This window comes from Thunnus albacares, chromosome 11, assembly GCF_914725855.1.
Source record: "Thunnus albacares chromosome 11, fThuAlb1.1, whole genome shotgun sequence".
Classification (NCBI taxonomy): domain Eukaryota; kingdom Metazoa; phylum Chordata; class Actinopteri; order Scombriformes; family Scombridae; genus Thunnus; species Thunnus albacares.
In genome coordinates this window covers 22282595-22302817 of record NC_058116.1, presented here as the reverse complement: position 1 = coordinate 22302817, position 20223 = coordinate 22282595, and the positions used below count along the sequence as shown (strand labels likewise).

At 39.4% G+C, this 20223-nt stretch overlaps 1 protein-coding gene across 1 annotated transcript; it reads right to left on the bottom strand.

The window, feature by feature from the left end:
- Positions 1-2743: 2743 nt before the first annotated feature.
- Positions 2744-19094, bottom strand: ralba (v-ral simian leukemia viral oncogene homolog Ba (ras related)). The gene is made up of 5 exons (XM_044366076.1): positions 18967-19094; positions 5096-5291; positions 4401-4609; positions 3808-3985; positions 2744-3594 (listed from the first exon to the last, which is right to left on the bottom strand). The coding sequence occupies exons 2-5, from the start codon at positions 5207-5209 to the stop codon at positions 3472-3474; spliced, it is 624 nt and encodes a 207-aa protein (XP_044222011.1). The 5' UTR covers positions 5210-5291; positions 18967-19094; the 3' UTR covers positions 2744-3471.
- Between the last annotated feature and the right edge of the window lie 1129 nt (positions 19095-20223).

Genomic DNA, 20223 nt, shown 5'->3' with positions numbered 1-20223 from the left:
AGTGGAAAACATAGTGAGAGCATTTATGAAGGGAGAATGCAGCAAACAAAGGACTGGGCCTGCAGAATACCAAGACTGCCATCCCATGGTCGAAGTGTGAACACGTCTCCCCTCTGAGACACACCGTGCAGACAGCAGGATATGGCACAGTCGCTAAAATAGGAGTTATTCTTTGTCCATTGCATTTATCTTATAGGTCGAGCACAATTCCACCGAGTCTGTTTCTCTTTCTGTATAATGAAGGGTTGTGACGGTGCTTTATCACTTGAACATCCTCATCCCCAACATTAGCTCAGATATAATGAGGGTTACTCAGAGGACGGGGGCCCTCTCTACAGAATGATAAAAGACCCGAGAGTGCGCTGGTGACACTGCATCGGTCATTAGACTGGCTCACTTTGCCCTTTCATATATTTCTAAATAAGTGCTTTCCTGCGGGTTTAACGGACCACCTAATCTGCCTACTTAAGGGTGCAGGGGAAGGGTGGAAATCCAGAGGTGAGTGTCAGGCAGGTAAATGTGCTTATCAGAGCTGTGACATGTTTAGCTTCTCTGGTGGAAAAGCTGCCACAGGCTTTGGTACCCTGGTAGTTGCCACTGATGATATAAATTGGGAGGATTAGTGTGTTTATATGAGATGTGCAGTAAATGTGAAAAAGTGGTTTTCATTAATGTTACAGGTTTAAATCCACATAATAATTCTCTCTGCACTCTCCCTTTTAGGGACGAACACTGACTTTAAGTATTCACCTGGTGTCGGCCTGTCTGATCAATACGTTTAAATATACAATCCTCTGCAAAAGACCAGAGATGTAACAGTCTTATCTCTGATGCTGTTAAGATGAACAGCCTGGAGATGCTGCATGGCCAACAAATAGGCGATCGATGTAAGGACATGAGGGATATTTGACTGTTGACACCAAAGAGAGATTAATGCTAAAATAGTGCTGGAAAAAATGTAACTTTGCGTCCCTTGAAAATTATAGAAATGCCACAGAAAAATCAACAATACCTACAGGAGATTTTAAAACTACCATAAAGCAGAATAAGGTCACTATAAACTCACTTTTGATTTACGCAGACACAAACAAGTCCCTATAGGAACAATACAGGAATACAAAGGCTTTTTTTTATGTTAGGATCTCTAAGGCATCTTCATATCACAGTGGCTCACAAACTGCTTTCCCATGTTTGGCTATAGAGGAGATGCAGTCATACTTGAAGTCTATGGTATTTCCTTTCTTTTACAGAACACAAGGGCAAGACACTTTCTCCTATCCTTGACAGAAAAAAGTATTTTCAAAGTGATATATGGTCAGTATTTTCCTCGTGATATAGTCAACCCTGTTTTCATGTTCTGAAATGAGTTTCACTGACCTGGCCACCCTAAGGGTTTCAGCAATGCGAACCAGTGACTGGTTGATGCTACACTCATCCTGCCATGTAAGATAAGCCTGTAAGATTAATAAAAATGGTGGTAGTATATCACTGTCAAATTCAAGAAAAACAGGCTGTTGGCACTGTTTTCTAGATGGCAGAAGAACAATCAGTACAAACTGAGTAACTGTTGAGTTATTTGACTAAATTGGGCCACAGAATGCCCCAAAGGGAATGTGCAATGACAACCATAACATTTCACTACAGAGGCTAATGCAATTACAATGGTATAGTATCAATACAGTGAGTAGTGAGAGCAGTTTTATTACTTCCACCAGCCAGTGGAGGGCAATGTGCAACACTAAGTCAATTAGACCAAATATAAACCATTAGTTTCTCTGGTTCTGATATACAGTTAGAATTGGGGTTTCTCAGTGTGAACTTGTGGCATTTTACGTATGTACACTTTATGTTTTGAGAGAAAGAATAATGTCAAGTATTTACAAAGAAAAAAAGCATTTATTCAGCAACACTCTCACTGCAGAGAGATAAAATCATACTCACAGTAGTAGGAAGTAAAAGAAAGAGGGAGGACATGTTAAAAAGGATGGTTTACACAATGTTGGAAACATCTTGTTTACCGTAGCACTTGATGAAACAACAGTTAAGAAGTTTGTCAAAGCTTCACTCACACAGACACAGAAAGGTAGTCAAATTTTCTGTTAAATGCACACACACTGATTAACATACATACTATACATCCACAAACATAGTTTGATTTTTTGTAATTTTGTTGGCACAAACTGTTTAAAAATCTACACTTCTTAGGTACTGGCAATGTAGTGCATGTTCTCCAAAAGACCACGAAACAAAAATAACAGAAGTATTAAGATTAATAATTACTGATCAGAAACATGATGGCCTCCTGGATTGTCAACACCTATCTCACAGTGCAGAACCAGAAAAGACTCCAAACTTCAGAAAGTAAACAGCACTGTGAGAATGGTGGGAAGGGCCAGATTACATCAATATGGCAGAGAGAGGAAAAAAAAAAGAACAAGTCTCCTCTCTCCCTTCAGTCACTGCTTAGTCGACTAAAGTAGAGAAACACAATAACAGTAACTGCATAACAGTCTTCTTTTCACATCTTCAAAATATCTAACAAATGTTAAAATATTCACAAGAAGCCATCACCAGAAATTGGGGGGGTTTCTGATTATTGTCACCAAGGAATTTAATGTGCAGCAGTCCTCCTGAAAAACTGTGAAACATCTTATGATTGATTTAATCATGTAAGGCCAGATAACAATGGAAGAAAATAACCCTGTTTGGCAACAAGTCCTTTGATTGCACTGTCTGTTTCTTCTATGGTAAAAAAAAAAAAATAATAAAATAAAAAAAAAAAATCAGAAATTCTTGGATAAAAGCAGCCTCAAGGGCTGAGAAATGAAAACATTTAAACTCAGTTTCAACAGCCATTCAAACATGCTTTGCAGTCATGAAGATATGAGTTTGGACAGATAAATGAATGAGGCCAACATCTTCAATGGACACGACGTTAAGTGTCATCATAAATGATTACAAATGTGACAGACAGCAGCATTAGAGTTCCTTGTAAATTGATTAACATAAGCGCAATGGTCTATATTACGATAGACTAATAATAATTATGCAGGTTAAGAATAAGAGAAGGTAAAGAAAGTAAGAGCACTGTTAACTTGACAAAGACTCAACAATTCTGGTGTAAAACACACTGAACCAAAGTCAAAGGCAGTATAATCGCTGAGTTAAACAGTGGAGAATGTCTTGAGCAGCAGAGTTAGTGTCAGTGGCAGTTTGGTCATTGGCTTACTTTGAGCCATCAAGCACTGCAGTCCAAGTCACAGTCAGAACAGTGGTTATCTTCCAATGAAACAGCAAGTCAGATTTCATCGATTAAAAATGGCAAAAAAGTGGCTGAAATTGTTCTAGACACTAAACTATGATGAGCTATTTAAAAAGGTCAAATTTCATTTGAATGACAATGGCAGGGACACTCTGCTTTGTTCCCCATCTTTGCAGTTGTATTGTGGGTTGTTAAGGTCCATGAGGAGTTCAAAGTAAACAGCATCTCTCTCTGAAGCTCTTCTTGTTCTTCTTGTTCTTTCCTTTTCCGTTTTTGTCTTTGTTTTCTGACATTTTCTTGCCTCGTACATCACGCATCAGGTCAAAGAATACCTGAAGAGGAAAAAGAAGAAATGAGGAGCTGTAGTATGCAAACCTAATATTGTAATGATAAAAATGAAATGCCTACATTGAACAATGGACCAGTTTTAAGTGGGGGAATAGGCACTGCAGAAAGAAACACGGAAACTATTCCCATCAAGTCTATCCTTTGAATTAAAGAAGCTTTTTCATGTATAATATGTGAGTCACAGAAGAATGATGCACCTTGTCAACGTTGGCTCTGGTTTTGGCTGATGTCTCTACATACTGGACGCCCCACTCGTCAGCCTTCCCTCGAGCCTCGTCCACAGACACTTGCCGGCGCTCCTCCAGGTCTGACTTGTTTCCAACCAGCAGGAGAGGGATCTTATCCTCTTCTGCCTTCACCCGCAAGATCTGCTCCCTGCAGGCACAGCCGAGAAAGTGTATTTTTGGTATTTTGTATTTTAAGCAAGTGTCTTTTGACATGACCAACAGTTACAGTTAGAAATTACAGACTTCCTGATAAACTGAATAAATCATTTTAAGGAGCAAATTAGCAGGATCAGAACTGATGCCATTTAAGGTATTTTGTGAATGACTTCTGATCCTTTGTTTGTTGTAACCTATTGTTTTCGGGTATGCCTGTTTTCAAAAATGCCACACTGTGTTCCTATATATTTTGCAACATTTTGCAAGTATAGATGACTCTACAGGGCTACTGAAACAAGAATGAAATCAGACAATTGTAATCATATCAGCAATGGTCAACACTCGCTACCTGATATGGAATTAAGGCCAATATCAAGATGATGACAGATGTAGACAGGATACAGTACCTGAACTCAGCGGTGGCAGTGAACGACTCATGCTCTGTGATGGAGAAGACTAGCAGGAAGCCCTCCCCGCTGCGAAAATAGTTGTCCCTGATGGCAGCGTAGTCCTCCTGGCCAGCTGTGTCCAGGATGTCGATCTGGACCTCCTCCCCATCAAGAACCACCTTCTTCCTGTAGCTGTCTGCCTTGGTGGGCTCGTAGTCTTCCACAAACTGGGAATGAAAAGAGTAATTTCTTTGGAGATTTTGAAGAATGAAAGATGCTAACATTCACATGCATAAAGCACCACTTAAGCATGAGCAGTAATAAAATCCTAAATTGAGCACCTCTGTGATGTAGGAGCTACAGTTGTTTCCTATGATCATGTTCTTACTTTCAAGTAACAGACAGCAGCCTCTCTGTATTCTGAGCCACGTCTTGCAACTGCTTCCCATTAAAAGCTTGTTATTGTTGAACAACTAGAAGGCAGTCTTTACATTTGAAATCACTTAGAGGAAGCGCTGATTTAGTCAACGAGTTTAGCAACTAACTGATATCTAGATTAGGATATTGGAGATACAATAGAAAAGTGAACTAGCTAGACAAAGAGATGCAGGTGACTACTGCTTATCGTTAAAACCCCTTCTTCTCTATCTGCAATCTGCTCACCTTGAACCCATACGAGTTTTGACATTGCTTGTAGGGGTGTGTTGACTCACCTCATCATACATGAACTGCAGGGTGAGGGCTGACTTCCCCACACCTCCACTGCCCACCATTATCACCTTGTGCAGTGCCAGAGAGCTCTGGTTTTTACTTTTACTGGTAGCCATCGCTGGATTCTTCTTTTTTACTTTCACACACACACACACACACTTGTACACTTCTCTGCACCCAAACACACTCAGACACAACCTGTGAATGACAGAAGTGGAAACATATCAGTGAATACAGTAAATAACTTCCATAAATAGAGAAAAAAAAGTCTGTGGACAAGTGCAAGGACAGATGGCAGTTGTTACTTAACAGCTTTCACTATGACAGTAACTTACTGTGCCAAGGCGCTAGGCTTTGCTCCAACAAATCTTGAATCCTAACCCCCACCCTTCCCATTAAAGTGCCAAATTGCCAACTCATGAATCCTAGAACTTTATAAAGTTCGCCATCAAAAGGTCATTGCAGCTGATCAGAGGTAATGAAGCTATCATTCTCCAATCCAAGAGGCATTTAGGAATGCATTAAAATAGGGCATCATGTGCTAACCTCGTTAAAAGGAAGGGAGACGTCATTGGCCATCTATTTGCACTATACAGGCCATACCCTGAGAGGGTGAAAGTTCAGACTCAATTGCTTTTGCCTGACTTCCAGATCTTCTATCTCTGTCAGACACAAGTTCCAACAAAGAGCAAAGAGACTATATTGTAAATGCCCGCCTGGCATGTCTTCAACAGCCTCTGGACGGACAGAAAATGATTGTATCGAGAGTGTTGGATGTGCACAAGGTTCATCAGAAGACAAATCAAAACAAGTCATTAATCTGCCATTAGCAGCCATTTATCGCCAAGATATATTTCAACGAAGACTATAACAGCCATTTGCTTTATTATATCTTTGACCAGAGAGGGCAACTAATCACTTAATTGACTTAAATTCACGGTGCACGCAATGCTCATCAGTTTATCAACTGGGTATCGACTGTTTAACAAGAATAAGATTCTGCAGCCAGACTAGCAACTCTGTGAGTCTGTACTCACACACAAAGGGGGGTCTCGGGGGAACACATTGACATGCACTGTAGTAACCTGGTTACAACTACAGTTGTAAGTGAATGACAGAAAATATGCAAGGTATCATGTGACAAAAGCCCTGATCCAGAATGAATTTTTTTACTTCAGTAATATACGATGCAACTTAGCCCACTGAGACTGTCTCTGGAAGACCCGCCAGCCAGTGTCCTGTGTTTTTATAATGCAGCAGAAGTCCATGCAAATCCTTTCCTGTGGACTACCTCACTGACACAGTTCTACTGCCTTCTGTCTAATTAATACTAATAGCATTCAGGTCTAATCAATTTACCCTTTGGCAAATCCTGAACTCATAATATTAAGTGTTAGCATTCACCCTATGTGGCAACATCCATCCATGTTCTCACATCACTACAACTATACACAGTCAAAAACACAATCAAGCATCTGTCAATTGATGTTTGACAATAAAAACTTATGTTAGAAGCAACAAGCTAAGAGCTGTGAAAGTGCTTTTGTAAAAGGACTCAATACAATTGTTATCACATCATGGTAACCAACCTCCTCTTTGCCTTGACCTCCCCACCCCCCCATCACTCTATCTCCAACAACAGAAAGAAAGAGTTCTTCTCTCCTCTTAAGATGTCACACTAATGGAAACATTGAGCTTATTCACAGCTTTATTCATCACCTACTCCTCCCTAAGAGTAAACATTTCACTTCAGCATATACAGTGAGACAAGCGTGCACTGACATTTAACCAGACAAGGCCAAAGAGAGTAAACATTCCTGCTGATGGTAGAAAAAACACAGTGATTTTCATGTTTTACATTACATTTATCATTATGAACGTAGAGAAAACATCAACGCACCGCTGGAACCTACAAAAAGAGATTTCCATAGTACATATGAAAACGTTAGTGTTTTTAACTTCCTGAGGAGCTAGCTGATTCTATAAAATTACTCCTGAATCCACAAATCTGATGTCAAATACTGTATATTTTCATGTTCCAGCATTATTTACTGACTACACTAATCATGGCTGTTAACAAAACTGTCTCATGAGAATATTTTTAACCAAACCTCAATTATCCTCTTGCATCGGATCACAGCAACATGTGTGAAATGATGCTTCAATAAAACACAGCATTCAAAGTCTTTGTCTGAAAACTACACTGTAAAATAGAAGGGACAATGACGGCTGATCTGGTTTGCCTGCTAACTGATCACACACTTCACAAGGAGTGTATCTGACAGACAAAATCAAATAAGATGTTCAGCATCGAAACGGTTGCTCACTGTGGCCACACTAATAAGAAGAAACAATATGTTGTGTTTTCACATCTTTCCCATCCAATCTTTTTAAACATAAAGATAATCACATTTCAGTGACAATGACCATTTAGCGTCACATTTCATATCTCTAAATCTCACACGGCTTCAGGGTGAAGTTACAGAATGTGAAGGCAGTAGGGAGAGCTCAGTATGTTGACACCAGAGGAAGTGAAAATAGCAGCTTTAACTGAGAATCAACTTTCGTAAATATGCGTACGTGTCGTTTCAGACTGCCCGACCAATTCCAGGCGAGAAAACAGAACAGAAAATGTATAAATGAATGTGCATTTGCTGCAACAAGATGTGGCATTGTTTAAAAGCATGGGGAAATACACACGGGTTGTATCACATTAACCTTCACTTCAGTATGCCATCTATAGTATGACAACTGTGGATGCTGAGGATGTGGCATCACGGTTCCACTCTCCCTGACCAGGAAGTATTGTCTGACCTGTGTTCTTCCTGCCTTTGTTATCAGTAACCAGTCCAGTGAAAGGGCTCATAGGAAGGATACACACACACACCTTCTGAAAGAACCTATGCCAAACTCAGCACTTATGCATAGGGGTCACTATTTCAATTATTCAAATGTAACCCACTTCCCTGTGCGCATGAACATACACAGAGTTCCAATGCTATAAATAAAGTAATCACAGTAAATAAATTGATGGCAAAACAACAAAAAAAGAATACTCAGCACAACTAAGTGCTTAGTGCAGATTTTCCAAAGGAAGTTTAAAAAATTAGGTGTGGGGTCCTAACATATTTCCACCAGCTGCAGCTCACCACAAGTTGCGTGTAGGGTTATAATGGAGGGCAATGTCAAAAGAGGAATTAATATTTAGGCCTGACCCAGATATGGAACTGGAGTCTGCTTGGTGCTGGTCCTTTTTAGGGGATGTGGGGTTATGGAGGAGGAGTATAGTTAACAGACCACTCTGGTTGCTAAGCTCCTGAAATATAAATGACACCAGTGCAGTGTGTGCTGCAGGACTTCATCAAGATTCCCTTTGGAGAATAGGCCAGTGTTCCCTCCCCGCTCCTCGTAACACTTTGGCAGGGATGTACCAAGGTTTGCCAGGACTCACACAGATAGCTACTAATAAAAGATTAGAGCGACACAACCCATGTTGGTGCTACCAGGCCTTCTATAAAATATATAGTTAATAGGCCATTTCCCTAAAGTAGCACATGACCCCCAATGCTCTTATCTAGGAATGCTTTGGTTGATTATGGCCAAAATACATCGGGCACAGATGCTGCATGACACGTCTATTATAGCATGGCCGCAGCAGAGCACGTCCATTATAATCAACTGAATGCCGCGTGCACGTCATGCGGTTCATCTCTATTTTTGTTCAGCTGGTCTATTTTTTTTTTTTCTCTATGCATGGCTACGTGGCTCCACTACAGGTAAAAACTACACAGAACTGTGTAAAAAACTTAAAACATAATCAATCAAATAAATGTGTATCCATGATCCTGTGGTTAAAACAATCTAGTTAATTCATTGAGTACCATAGTCGACGCTTCCAAACCCTGCATCACCAACTGCATTATCACTTGACAAAAGTCAACAGTATGCAGTGACTATCTGACGTGACAAGTCGCGTCCGTGCCTGGTGTATGTCAGCTGTTATGCACCAGTTAAAATTGGCTGATGTCCATTACAAATTATTTAACCATTCAACCGACTGATTATGATGACATTAAAATGGTGACTGGTATTTGTCCTTAAAAGCCTATCCCTACTTTTATCTCGTCATCTTCAGAAAAGTGTAGCTCTTTTTCTTTAGCCACGATCTGTCACTGAACCCTCTTTCTCTGAGGGACGCAGAGTGAGTGAATTAATGTGCATAATTTCCAGATATCTGTGCCATAGTTGCAGAGAGCCTGGTGACTCTACCTCCCTCTCTGCATTCCCAAGGTCACAAGGGCGAGGGGATTTCCTCTTCTCCCCTGATGGAAAAAACAGGGGCTTTTCTGACCCAATTAACAACCCTCCAAATTCCAAAGGAGGGAGATTAGCTCAGTGTGGCTGTTTCTCTCATCATCATTCTGTACTGGTCAAGTGAGTCAACCCAAAAACTCTGAGGTGGCATTGTGTAGGTGTGGTTTACTAGAAACATTGGTGAGTGTTGGACTGACTTTATGTAAATATCCACAGGATGTGATGTCATTTCAGGGAAGGAAATTGTGTGATATTCATCCTACTAACGTCACTCTTCTTAATTCTTCTTAGATATATCCAAACAGATACTCTCTTGGTAATTCTGCTACCACACAACTCCCTTACTAATGCACCAGCTGCAAACCAAAACTCTTACTGTGTCTCATCCAATTTCTGCCACTCCTAGACTGAAAATGTTCTTCATTACTACTTCAGCAAATCTGGAGGAGGAACTGAGCCCTTGGATTCTACACAACTATCTAACTAGTCATAATTACAACTTGCTGTGGCCAAAACAATATAACCTGGATTAGTCACCTTAGTCATGAGGTATGTGTAAGAGCCGCTCTCCTCTCCTGTAAGACACAGCAATTTGAATTCAAGATCCTAAGGTTTCCTTATCACGGAGTAACCAACAATGCATAATTTAACAGCAACCCACAGGACAGGTATGGTAAAAATGTGTTTAGTCAAGATATAGCGGTTATAATGGCCACTGCCAGTGGAGATCAGCAAATGATTTGGCCTACTTATAAAGATGGTATACAGCAGCGAGGAAGAAATTTTCAAAAAGCACCTCACAATGCATACTAACAACCCTTGGCCAGGGGAAGTGCACAGAGGAGCCTTTGACAAAACAGGGCAGCAGGGAACTAAATCCTCTCTGTGTTACAATCCTTACTACTTCAGCAACACTGAGTGGGCTGCTTATTCAAATGCATCCCCATCCTGAATATTTATTTTATTCATATGGAGATCATCACCAAGGTGCAAATGTAGCGCAATCTTCACTGATCCCATTAGCTGACAGAGCAATGACTCAGGCAAAGCATCACACCACGTTGTGGTAGTGTATGGAGCAAATACATTATTATGCAATGGCATTGTGATTCATAAGCTTTTTGGGGTTTAGCCTATAACTCACAATATCCTTTCTAACCACCCTTCAGCTGACTCAGATGATCTTATCCAAACACTCATGTCTTTCCCCATTATCTAAGCATTCCACAGGACTGATTCAGGGTGCAAAGAGAGAGGACTTCAGATCCCTGCATGCATTCACTGACAAATCTATTCGTTCTTGCTGAACATCCCACATCTCCCCGCTTGTTATCTCCCGTCTTGCTATGACTTTTTTCATTTGCCTAACAGGAGACATAACAGGCCCAGTTACATACTATCTACGCCATGCTAGGGGTATTTGGTTCTATCATGGTTTATAAGTGGGGGAGTTGTAAACCATGACAGCACCACAGAAAAAAAAACAACTACCTAAAATCCCCCACTATCTCTTTCACTCACAGTTTAGATGTATTTGAGGTCATGCGTCAGAGGCCATGAGTTCATACTTTTGTGTGCTTGTAAACCTTGCTCCATGCAGTTTCTGTTTCATTATGAAAAGCCTGGGCAGCAAACGTCATTCTGCCGGAACCACAGAGTATACTGTATAGCTTGGATTGGATTAATAAGACAGCAGGGGGAGTAAATTGTTTTGTGGAATCGCTCCACCTTAGTCACAAACTTATATGCAAATTTGGTGCACGATACATTTATGAGCTGGGACAGCTCCTCTCAATACCCCATGCCAATGAAATGATGGCCTTATCTGGCAAAGCACAGAATGAATTCAGAGCACAAGTGTGTGTCAGTGGGTAGATGAGTGGAGCAGCAGAGAGAGGCTGAGCGGAGTGGAGGCAAAACTGATGAGATCTAAGAAATTATCTCAAGTCTCTCAACTCTCCACAAATCCTCATATCACCACCCAAATCGTGCAGCACATATATCCTGGTATATATGCTACTGTGTCAAAGTTTGTAAGGCTCTGCATTCTTGCAAGCTGAATATCATGTTACCATCCTACTGACATTGCTGCATTACAGACAAGTTGATTAACCTAACACAATTTTCCGAACCATTTTAAGACAGATTTCTTACATTTCAAGCAGTTATTATTTCCACGTAATTTCACTATGGAAATAACCACAAACCACACTTGAAAGTGGAACTCAAATTATGTGCTCCAAAACTTGTGTCATCATCTGACTACCACGCAGCGCACATGTTGCTGATACAGCATAATGCAAGTTGAAAATGGAGGGAAGAGCAAAAAAAAAAAAAAAAAACCTGCTGGACTTGCTACAGCTGGATCCTTGAGTTTAAGTGTAGAGTTTCACTTTTTGATTGTCAGCATTACCTCAACATTATGTAAATGTATTGTACATTACATGGACATAATGTAAATAATAAGATTATGGAGCCTTTCCTCAACTTGCTCCAGATGTTTTATTCCCTGTCGACAATCTCTAGTGGGGTTAGAAACATGTGGGATAAAAAGACAAGCAGCCTGACCATACTAACCAGTTTGTGTGCTCTTGTGGCCTCTGCAACAAACTGGTTAAAATGAACAGACTCCTGGACACTGGATGCCAGCAGTGGGTTAAGGGGAATTGATGCATCAAAAAAAGTTTCACGGTGTTCTGAAAACAACCATTTGCATAACTTCTTCCTCTTGCTTGTCATCACAATTCCTCTTCCTTGTCGTCATAACTGCACCTACATAAAAATTGCATCTTGGTATCCCAGTATGTGAAACTGGCTGCCTTTGAGGGAAAAATGTTACTCTACGCTCACTCAAAGATGTGTTTTGCTTTTTAATACTTGCGTGTTTGACATTCACTGTCCAGAATGACGTATGTGAAGTCTGAGGGGAAAGTTTCTCTGTGCTCACTTTGAGTTAAAGAAGTGTACCTACAAGAATTATTTTGTCATATCACAACTAGTTTGGAACCCAAATGTGGTCCAGTATACAACTTACACAAGAGTGATGTGGAAACTTGAAACCTCCAGTGCACACACACGGAGAATGGACTTTTTAGTGAAGTAGGAAACAGCTTGTGTCCAGCAGTCAAACTTTTAAAAGGAAGATTATTAGCAGAAAGAACAATATTCAATCAGGAAAAACGAGTCGTTGTAATTTTAAATACGTAACAAGGTAACAACAATATCACACAAAATTATTATTCCAAGCAGAGTATTTTAATATGTCTTAAATCAGGCCTGGAGAGGATCTTTTAAGGGGAACTCCACCAATTTCACACATCAAAGTCAGTTTACAGGTTTTGGGGAGTACTGTATGTGAAAAAAAATTGTATAAAGCCTTTTGTGGCTCCAGAGGGAGCTGTGTGAACTCTGATAAAATGCCTCAAGTGATTTCACTTGAAGCAGTGTTGGCTGAGGCTGAAGAATGCAAGTTTGAAAATGAAAAAAATCTGGAGAGTGGAATTAAAAAGAAGCAAGGTTACTAGACCTCTGTAGCCCTTTCCTCATCTCTGCTTGAGGCTAGCGGGTCGAGGCTACATTAGCCGCTACCAGCACAACACACCTGTATATCTGACTGAAGTGTGTGTGATCGAGTTGCATTGTGGGTAATGTGAAGAAGAACATTGTTCTGCTGCATCGATATTTTTTTTTAAACTGTCCAACAATGTTATACAAGTGCAATGCTGAATCTGTATGAGTATGTCCTTTCCTATTACGTGGAAAAAAATATAACTGTCAATTCACACATGTTGGAATGGAGATTAATTTGTACAGTTTGCACTGCGCACTACCAAAAGACAATAGGATTCCATTCTACCCATTTTCATATTTTATTTTATTTTTTCTACTTTATTCAAGTAAGAAGCAGGACAAAAATGTGTGCTACATTGTGTGCATTAGAGCATACATTTTATCAAGGACCTGCAAATACAAGGGGTGCAGCGAGGCCGTCCCTTTACGCTGGATGAACGAAGGCACAAATGGGTAGAGAAGGGATTTTAAGAGTGTGTGATGATTTTACAGTATAGGCCTCAGTTAAAGGCAGTTCCCTGCATATCCTCAAACATGAGCTACACATTTCTAGTTCCTCAAGCATGGATCATATAGTAGGCTAAACATAATCAGTAAAAGTCACAAAATATATAAACATCCTTTCCTCCCTGCTGACAGAAAGCAGACAATTGATGACAGCTTGGTATGCACTTATCTACATCACCATCTCCTGCACATATTCACTCACTTTCCGAGCCCAGTATATGTATCAGCAGCAACACTGGTCATTCTGCCCTCGCCCCTCCACTGCCAACATCAATAGCAGATGGTTTTCTGAATCTGACAACCTAGGTCATTTGGGAACCTCATCAGAAAATGAAAAGCTGATCAAAAAAGCAGAGAGAGCTTTTTGATTTGAGCCAACCAGGTTAGGTCCAAAATGAGGGAAATGCAGCCTTGTGGAAAATGCATGGTTGGAGCTACAGGGATAAAAAACATCCTGACAGTCTTGACAGAGGGAGAGGAGGAATGCAGGGTCTGTTAAGCATCATTCATAGGAGATTCATTGCTTGCTATAGGTCTACAACTTCTCAGAAAACTGACATCTTTGCCAGAATTCTGCCGCGTTGTTTCCTTTTGTTTTGCATTAAGCAACTACAAGGTCAATGCCAATCAAAGACATTCACTGGAGAGTTTTCACTTTCTTTGACGGTCTAACTGTTTCAGGCTTTTTCGTGAAAAGCATATTTTAAAAAAAAAGTTATTCAGTTCTGGGCAAAAACACTGCACACTTGGTCAGTACAGCCACAAAAAATATCAAACATCAATAGCTGCCAATCAAAAATATCCACATTTGCTTTCAAGAATCCAGGATACCCTGTTGTTGCCCAACAAGACTGCCAACCCATTCTTGAGTTGATTTCCCTGAACAAGTTGTGATTGTGCTGCACTCAGCAATGTTCTCACGAGTTGTTTACAAGGGCTGACTGCATGTCATTCCAGACGCGTTAACTGTGATATTCAGTGACACTTGCTGACTGGCTGAGTTAGTGTTAACTCGCAACTTTACCCCAATGACAAACTTCAGCTTGGGACACACAAAATGAGATTGTGGAATCGTCGGGGACCTCATGAACAACAGCTATTTTCATGAATCCAGTCGTTTTGGCATCAAGCACACCCACACTAGACAATAATCATCAACTTCAGAATATGAGATTTCACTCAAACTGCTGTTTAGGTGATACTTGTGCATACACTGTTATGAATTTAAAAAAAAAGATGAAGCCGTGGCTGTGAAAAGGTGCTGAGCATGACTTGAGTGTTTTCGTAGTTTCAACTACTCCATGATTTCTTTGATTTAGCTATATCAAGACTTTAAGCTAATAAAATTAACAGTTTTGAACCAGGACCGTCAGTATTTGGATCATGTAGCTCATGAAAACGTGTGTGTCAAACTTGGTAGGCTTCACTTGTTATTTCATTAAAGTAAACAGGTATTGGATCAGACACTTGTTAAAGGACTTGGATCTGGATTGGGGCCAAAAACTAAATCAGGACATCCCTAATCATCAATGTACAATAATATAAATAAAAGTTATCGTTTGTTATTGAGAAAGCCCCTCCGAATGTTGGAGAAGCTAGATCGGCCGTGATTTTCTTTTAGTGAGTTTCTAGCCTTAGGTGAAATAGCTACAATGTGTATGTTGAAAGCTGAATTATTTTTTTTAAAAAGTAGGGCTGCAACAATTGGTCAATTAATCAATTAGTCAATTGACAGAAAAATAAATAACAACTATTTTAATAGTCTATTAATCATTTAAGACATTTTTTTCAAGCAAAACTGTGAAATATTTCCTAGTTCCAGCATCAGGATTGTGAGGATTTTCAGGGTTTCTTATGTGATAGTAAACTGAATATCTTTAGGTTTTGGACTGTTGGTGAAACAACAAAACAAAACCACAACCAATTTGGAAATTGTGCTGGACATCTTTCACTATTTTCAGAAATTAGAGTATATAATAGGCAGATTAATTGGTAATTAAAAGAACTGTAAGTTGCACCTCTTAAAAATATTTTTTCTAACTTTCTTTCAAACCTTTATTTGTGATTTTCACTGTACATTTTTTTCTGTTAGGCAAGTGATTGTGTTTTGCCACATTTGTAAATACAAATTAAATCAGTATTCAATAAACAATAAATTCAATAAAATAAAATAGTTATGGATAATATTGCTTAAAGCATGTAATGTATGGCCTTCAGATGAAGGTCAACAAGCACTGAGTATGCAATCAATTATTCTTTAACTGCACTTAACGAATAAATAACTGCATGAATCAAGAGTGGCACATACCCCTAATGCATATCTAAACTACAAAAGCCTGTATGTATTCAGTAAGGCAAAAACATTTAAAAAAAAAAACAACAGTAGCAAGTAAAAATTTGTTTTTTTTCTTTTAAACTAGGCCTTATTTACTCCTGAGATAGGCTACATGAATCTGGATAATGAAATATATTTGTCTCTTTCCCCTGACACCACAAAAAAAGTCAGCATAGTTTTGCCTACCGTATCCTTTCCTCCACCTGTCTGCAAACAAAAAAGCCTTATAAGAGTAAACATTGCACCTATCTGCAAAATAGACAACCAGAAAAAACACTCAGTGCTCATCACAAAACACATTTGTTACCCAGCACCCATAAACATTCTCCACTGGCATCTGACTAAATTGCCTCTGCCCTGACATGCTTTAAAATTTCTGTACTACTTTGACCTTTTAGTATTTTGGCCAGTGGTGGAAAAAGTACCACATCCTTTACTTAAGTAAAAGCAGCAATCAAGCAATGTAAAAATACTCCATTACAAGTAAAAGCCCTGCATGGAAAATCCTATTACAGCAAAAGTACATAAGTATCAGCAGCAAAGTGTAGTTTAAGTATTGCAGTAAAAGCAGTGGTTTGGAGAACCAGTAGAACGGTTGTTTTCTTTTTCCACTGCAGCACAGCTAAACTGTTTCAGTAATAGTTTTGGCAAATGAGCTATTGATGGATGTTTACATTTTTCCATATAAAAGACCAAAATGTTATTTTCTTCCTTTCTTTTTTCTGCTGTACTGAAATCGTACCAAACCGTGACCCCAAAGCCGAGGTACATACTGAACCATGAATTTTGTGTATCGTCACACCCCTATATGATAGACGAATCTGTTTTCAGTTTTTAGAATTTTTCTGTTATCTTTGATATTTGGTGAAATATTTGATCGTTTGAACATTTAGCCTATTGAGATGAAACTATGTGAGAAGTTTAGAGGGAAAAATCACTTGGTGGAGGTGTTAACAACTTATAGACATCTGAAATGTGACCCCGACTACACACTGTTTTTGTAAGACATCAAAAACCAAGAAGGTTGGAAACCACTGGTTTAATCTTTTAACCATGTGTTGTATTTTAAAAGCTTGTTATATTATCCATTGTGTCAAATCTTCATCTGATAAGTAAATAAAGCTGTCAAAAAATGTAGTAGAGTAGACAGTACAATATTTCACTCAAGTACAGGCACCTCAAAATTGTACTAAAGTACAGTACTTGAGTAACTTTCCACCATTGATTTTTGCCCATATTCCTGCAAGGCCTTTAGAAAAGTCAATAGGTGGTGAAGCACGGTTCATTCAACAGATGTTCTCCCGAACTGGGTTTTAGTTGAAGTAGGGTTCCAAAGAAAAAAGATTTAGAGATTTAAAGGAGACCTATTATGCTCATTTCCAGCTCTAGGCTATATTTTTATTCTGGGACTCCACTAGAGTAGCTTTACAAGATTCACAGTTCAAAAAACATATTTATTTTATACTGGCCCTTTATGCAGCCCCTCAGTGCAGCCTCTGTCTCTTAACAGGCGGTCTTAGCTCCTGTCTCTTTAAGGCCATACTCTTAATGGGCCTACTGTTCTGATTGGCCAGCTTTCCCGAAAGCCTGCTGAGGGGCAGTTGTATCAGAGTTGTGTTAAGTTACTGCTGATGAAAACCCAACATTTCCTGCTTTACTGCTTTATATTAAAAGCTTTTAAATGACTAAATAATGGCTAAATAATAATGACTAAATATTGTGAAGAATTTCCAGGAAATGTAATGTGTTCCTCACCAAATTAGCAGAGCTTCATTAGCAGCACTAGAAACCGGTTGACACAACAAGATATGGACATATTTGTAGCTGTTTGTTCAGTGGATCAGTTAGAAATGATGCAGGGAGGGCTAGTACCAGCAGAAACAGCCACAGCAATGATAATGTTTGATGAAGAGCTGCAGACAACCAGCACACCTCCAACAGGTAAACAACTTATTTTACTTTGCTGAGCTGTGTAATGGAAAAACACTCACAGCATGCCGGCTCAACTCTAGTCTCTAGCAGATGACCATATAAAGGAATCTGTTACAAGCCAACGTCAGCTCAGATTGAAAGTAGAAAAAACATGGGAAACCGAGTCTTCAGAGCCTGAGTCTGAAGTCAGTGCTTTTTACTCACAAGGTTTACTTCTACATACATTTACCTCATTATTTGGCCACATTTAATATGAACATCCAACATTGTAACATACATATCACTGCAAATAAGGAAAAGTATAATAGGTCCCCTTTAACTCTATGATTTCATTAAGTAGATTTGACACTGATAACTGTATTAGACCCCACAGAATTAACTAATACATCCCAATTTGGTGTTTACCTACATTGTTATTATGGTAGGTTAACTGGCCGTTTTGCTGACAGTTAGGATTACACCCACTTTAGCTGAAGAAACCATGAGCCAGCTTGGGTGTGTCATCTCCTCAGGGAGGGGGGAAACTTTTCACCAAACAGAGCTATACGAGTTACTCTCGACGGGAATTTTAAAATACAACTGTGAAACTATGAGCGTGACATTAACTAGTTAACCCCCTACTAAACGCCTACGTTACATGTGCCAAACACGTAGAGTAGCACTAACGTTACAACAATAACGCTAGCTAGCTGCCTGTGTCTAAACGGCAGCTGACCAACACGAAAGCTCATAAATATAGACTTTGGTTATACGACTAACTTACTGCTAAACCATTATTCACATTAATAGAGACACATCGTTCATATAATCCAGTAAAACTGAGAGAAATTAACGGGGTGCCCACAAATTAATGCAAAACGTCCACATCAGTAACGCTAAACAGTGACCGGTTGCTAACCTAACGATAAGTTATTAGCTATTAACGTGACGTCTAATGTTAGCGTTATGTTATTATACCCGTTTAACACAGGCATAAATGACACGTAAGCTTCTACACTAACGCGAACAGACATTCATACCATTTAGTTAGTTAACTCCGAAACGAATTAAGAGTTTATTTGGCACCCATCTGGTCATAAACGGTCACCCCTCTGGGTCTATTGGTCGCTCGTCCTTCCTTAAAACAGGTGTGGTAGTTTGTTTCTCTCTAAATAAACAACCGTGTGAACAAACAACCAGCTATTCAGTTCCCGTAAGAAATGTCTGAAGCCTTACCTAAGCAGGATTTGTGTTTCTGCCCTCGGTTGATGCTATCTTGATGACTGCATTCATAGAGCATATCGGGCGGATTGGTTCTCCAAACGCAAACCGCTCCTGCAACAAAAGCCCCACCTTCCGGATGTGAAAACTACAGATGACAGGATGTAACGTCATTACCGCCGCTCACGGAGTCTGACGTCGTCTGTTTAGATTTCCACTGGAGCCTTACAGAGCAGCTGTTGTCATAATGATAAATTTATTAATTGTTTTTATTCATGGATTAACAGACACACCCACACACACAGGTTTACTTAAGTCACTTTTGGGGTATTACACATAGATTTTGGGGTATTATACATAGACTTACATTCATTTCCTGGAGACTTACTCTAAGCTTGATCATAACCACTATTTGCTTAAACCTAACCCTAACCTTAACCTAACCCTAATCTTAATTTAACCCTAACCTTAACCACTAACCTGAAAATCAGCGTTTTACCAATTGGGGACACGGCTTTTGTCCCCACTTGCACGAGCTGTTTCCAGTCATCTGGTCTTAAGCCTGGATTTGTGTCCTTGAAAGTGATATTAGTCATACCACACACACACACACACACACACACACAATCCAAGGGATAATGTGTCAATTTCCAGCATGGTCCCAAGATGTAAAAAGACAAATAAACATAAACAAGCACTAGACATTCAACATAAAAACTTAACAGTACAATCCTGAAACCCAAAAACACATCACCGCAATTTAAGAAATAAAAAAGTCCTGAATCGGAAGGTAGAGCAACGAAACCCCTCCAGCAAAGAGCAGCTGAAAATAATCATCTGTGAAGAATGGCAGAACATCTCTCCACAAATTTGTGAAAGACTGGTATCATCCATGTCCAGGAGGATCCAATCTGTCATCAGAAATAAAGACAGGCATTCAAAATATTGAAAAAAATAATAATTAGTTTAATTGAATTAGTTTAATTAGTTAAACAGTCTGTTTTTTAACTAATTGGCTTAATTCTTCTTTGGTTTTGTCTAAAAAAAAAATAAAAAAATGGATTAAATATACAGGATTTGTAGTTACTTAACATTTTAGTGATACTGACCAGGGATGTACTTAGTTTTGTTATATATTGTAAATCTGTGACCCTGTTCCATTATAAGTCCTAACCTGACTTCCCTGACTACCTTTCATTTCTAAAAACTGGGTGTGTAGCGGAAAGCTGTTCCACATCAAAGCACCAGTGTAAAAACAGGAACTTCTAGCTA

What these genes read in the sequence shown, in the direction of transcription:
- ralba (XM_044366076.1), bottom strand. Translation starts at nt 5,209, where the DNA reads ATGGCTACCAGTAAAAGTAAAAACCAGAGCTCTCTGGCACTGCACAAG. An exon ending in TGCAGTTCATGTATGATGAG is followed by an intron (nt 4,610 to 5,095) that starts GTGAGTCAACAC and finishes TTTCATTCCCAG; the next exon opens with TTTGTGGAAGACTACGAGCC. An exon ending in ACTGCCACCGCTGAGTTCAG is followed by an intron (nt 3,986 to 4,400) that starts GTACTGTATCCT and finishes CTGTGCCTGCAG; the next exon opens with GGAGCAGATCTTGCGGGTGA.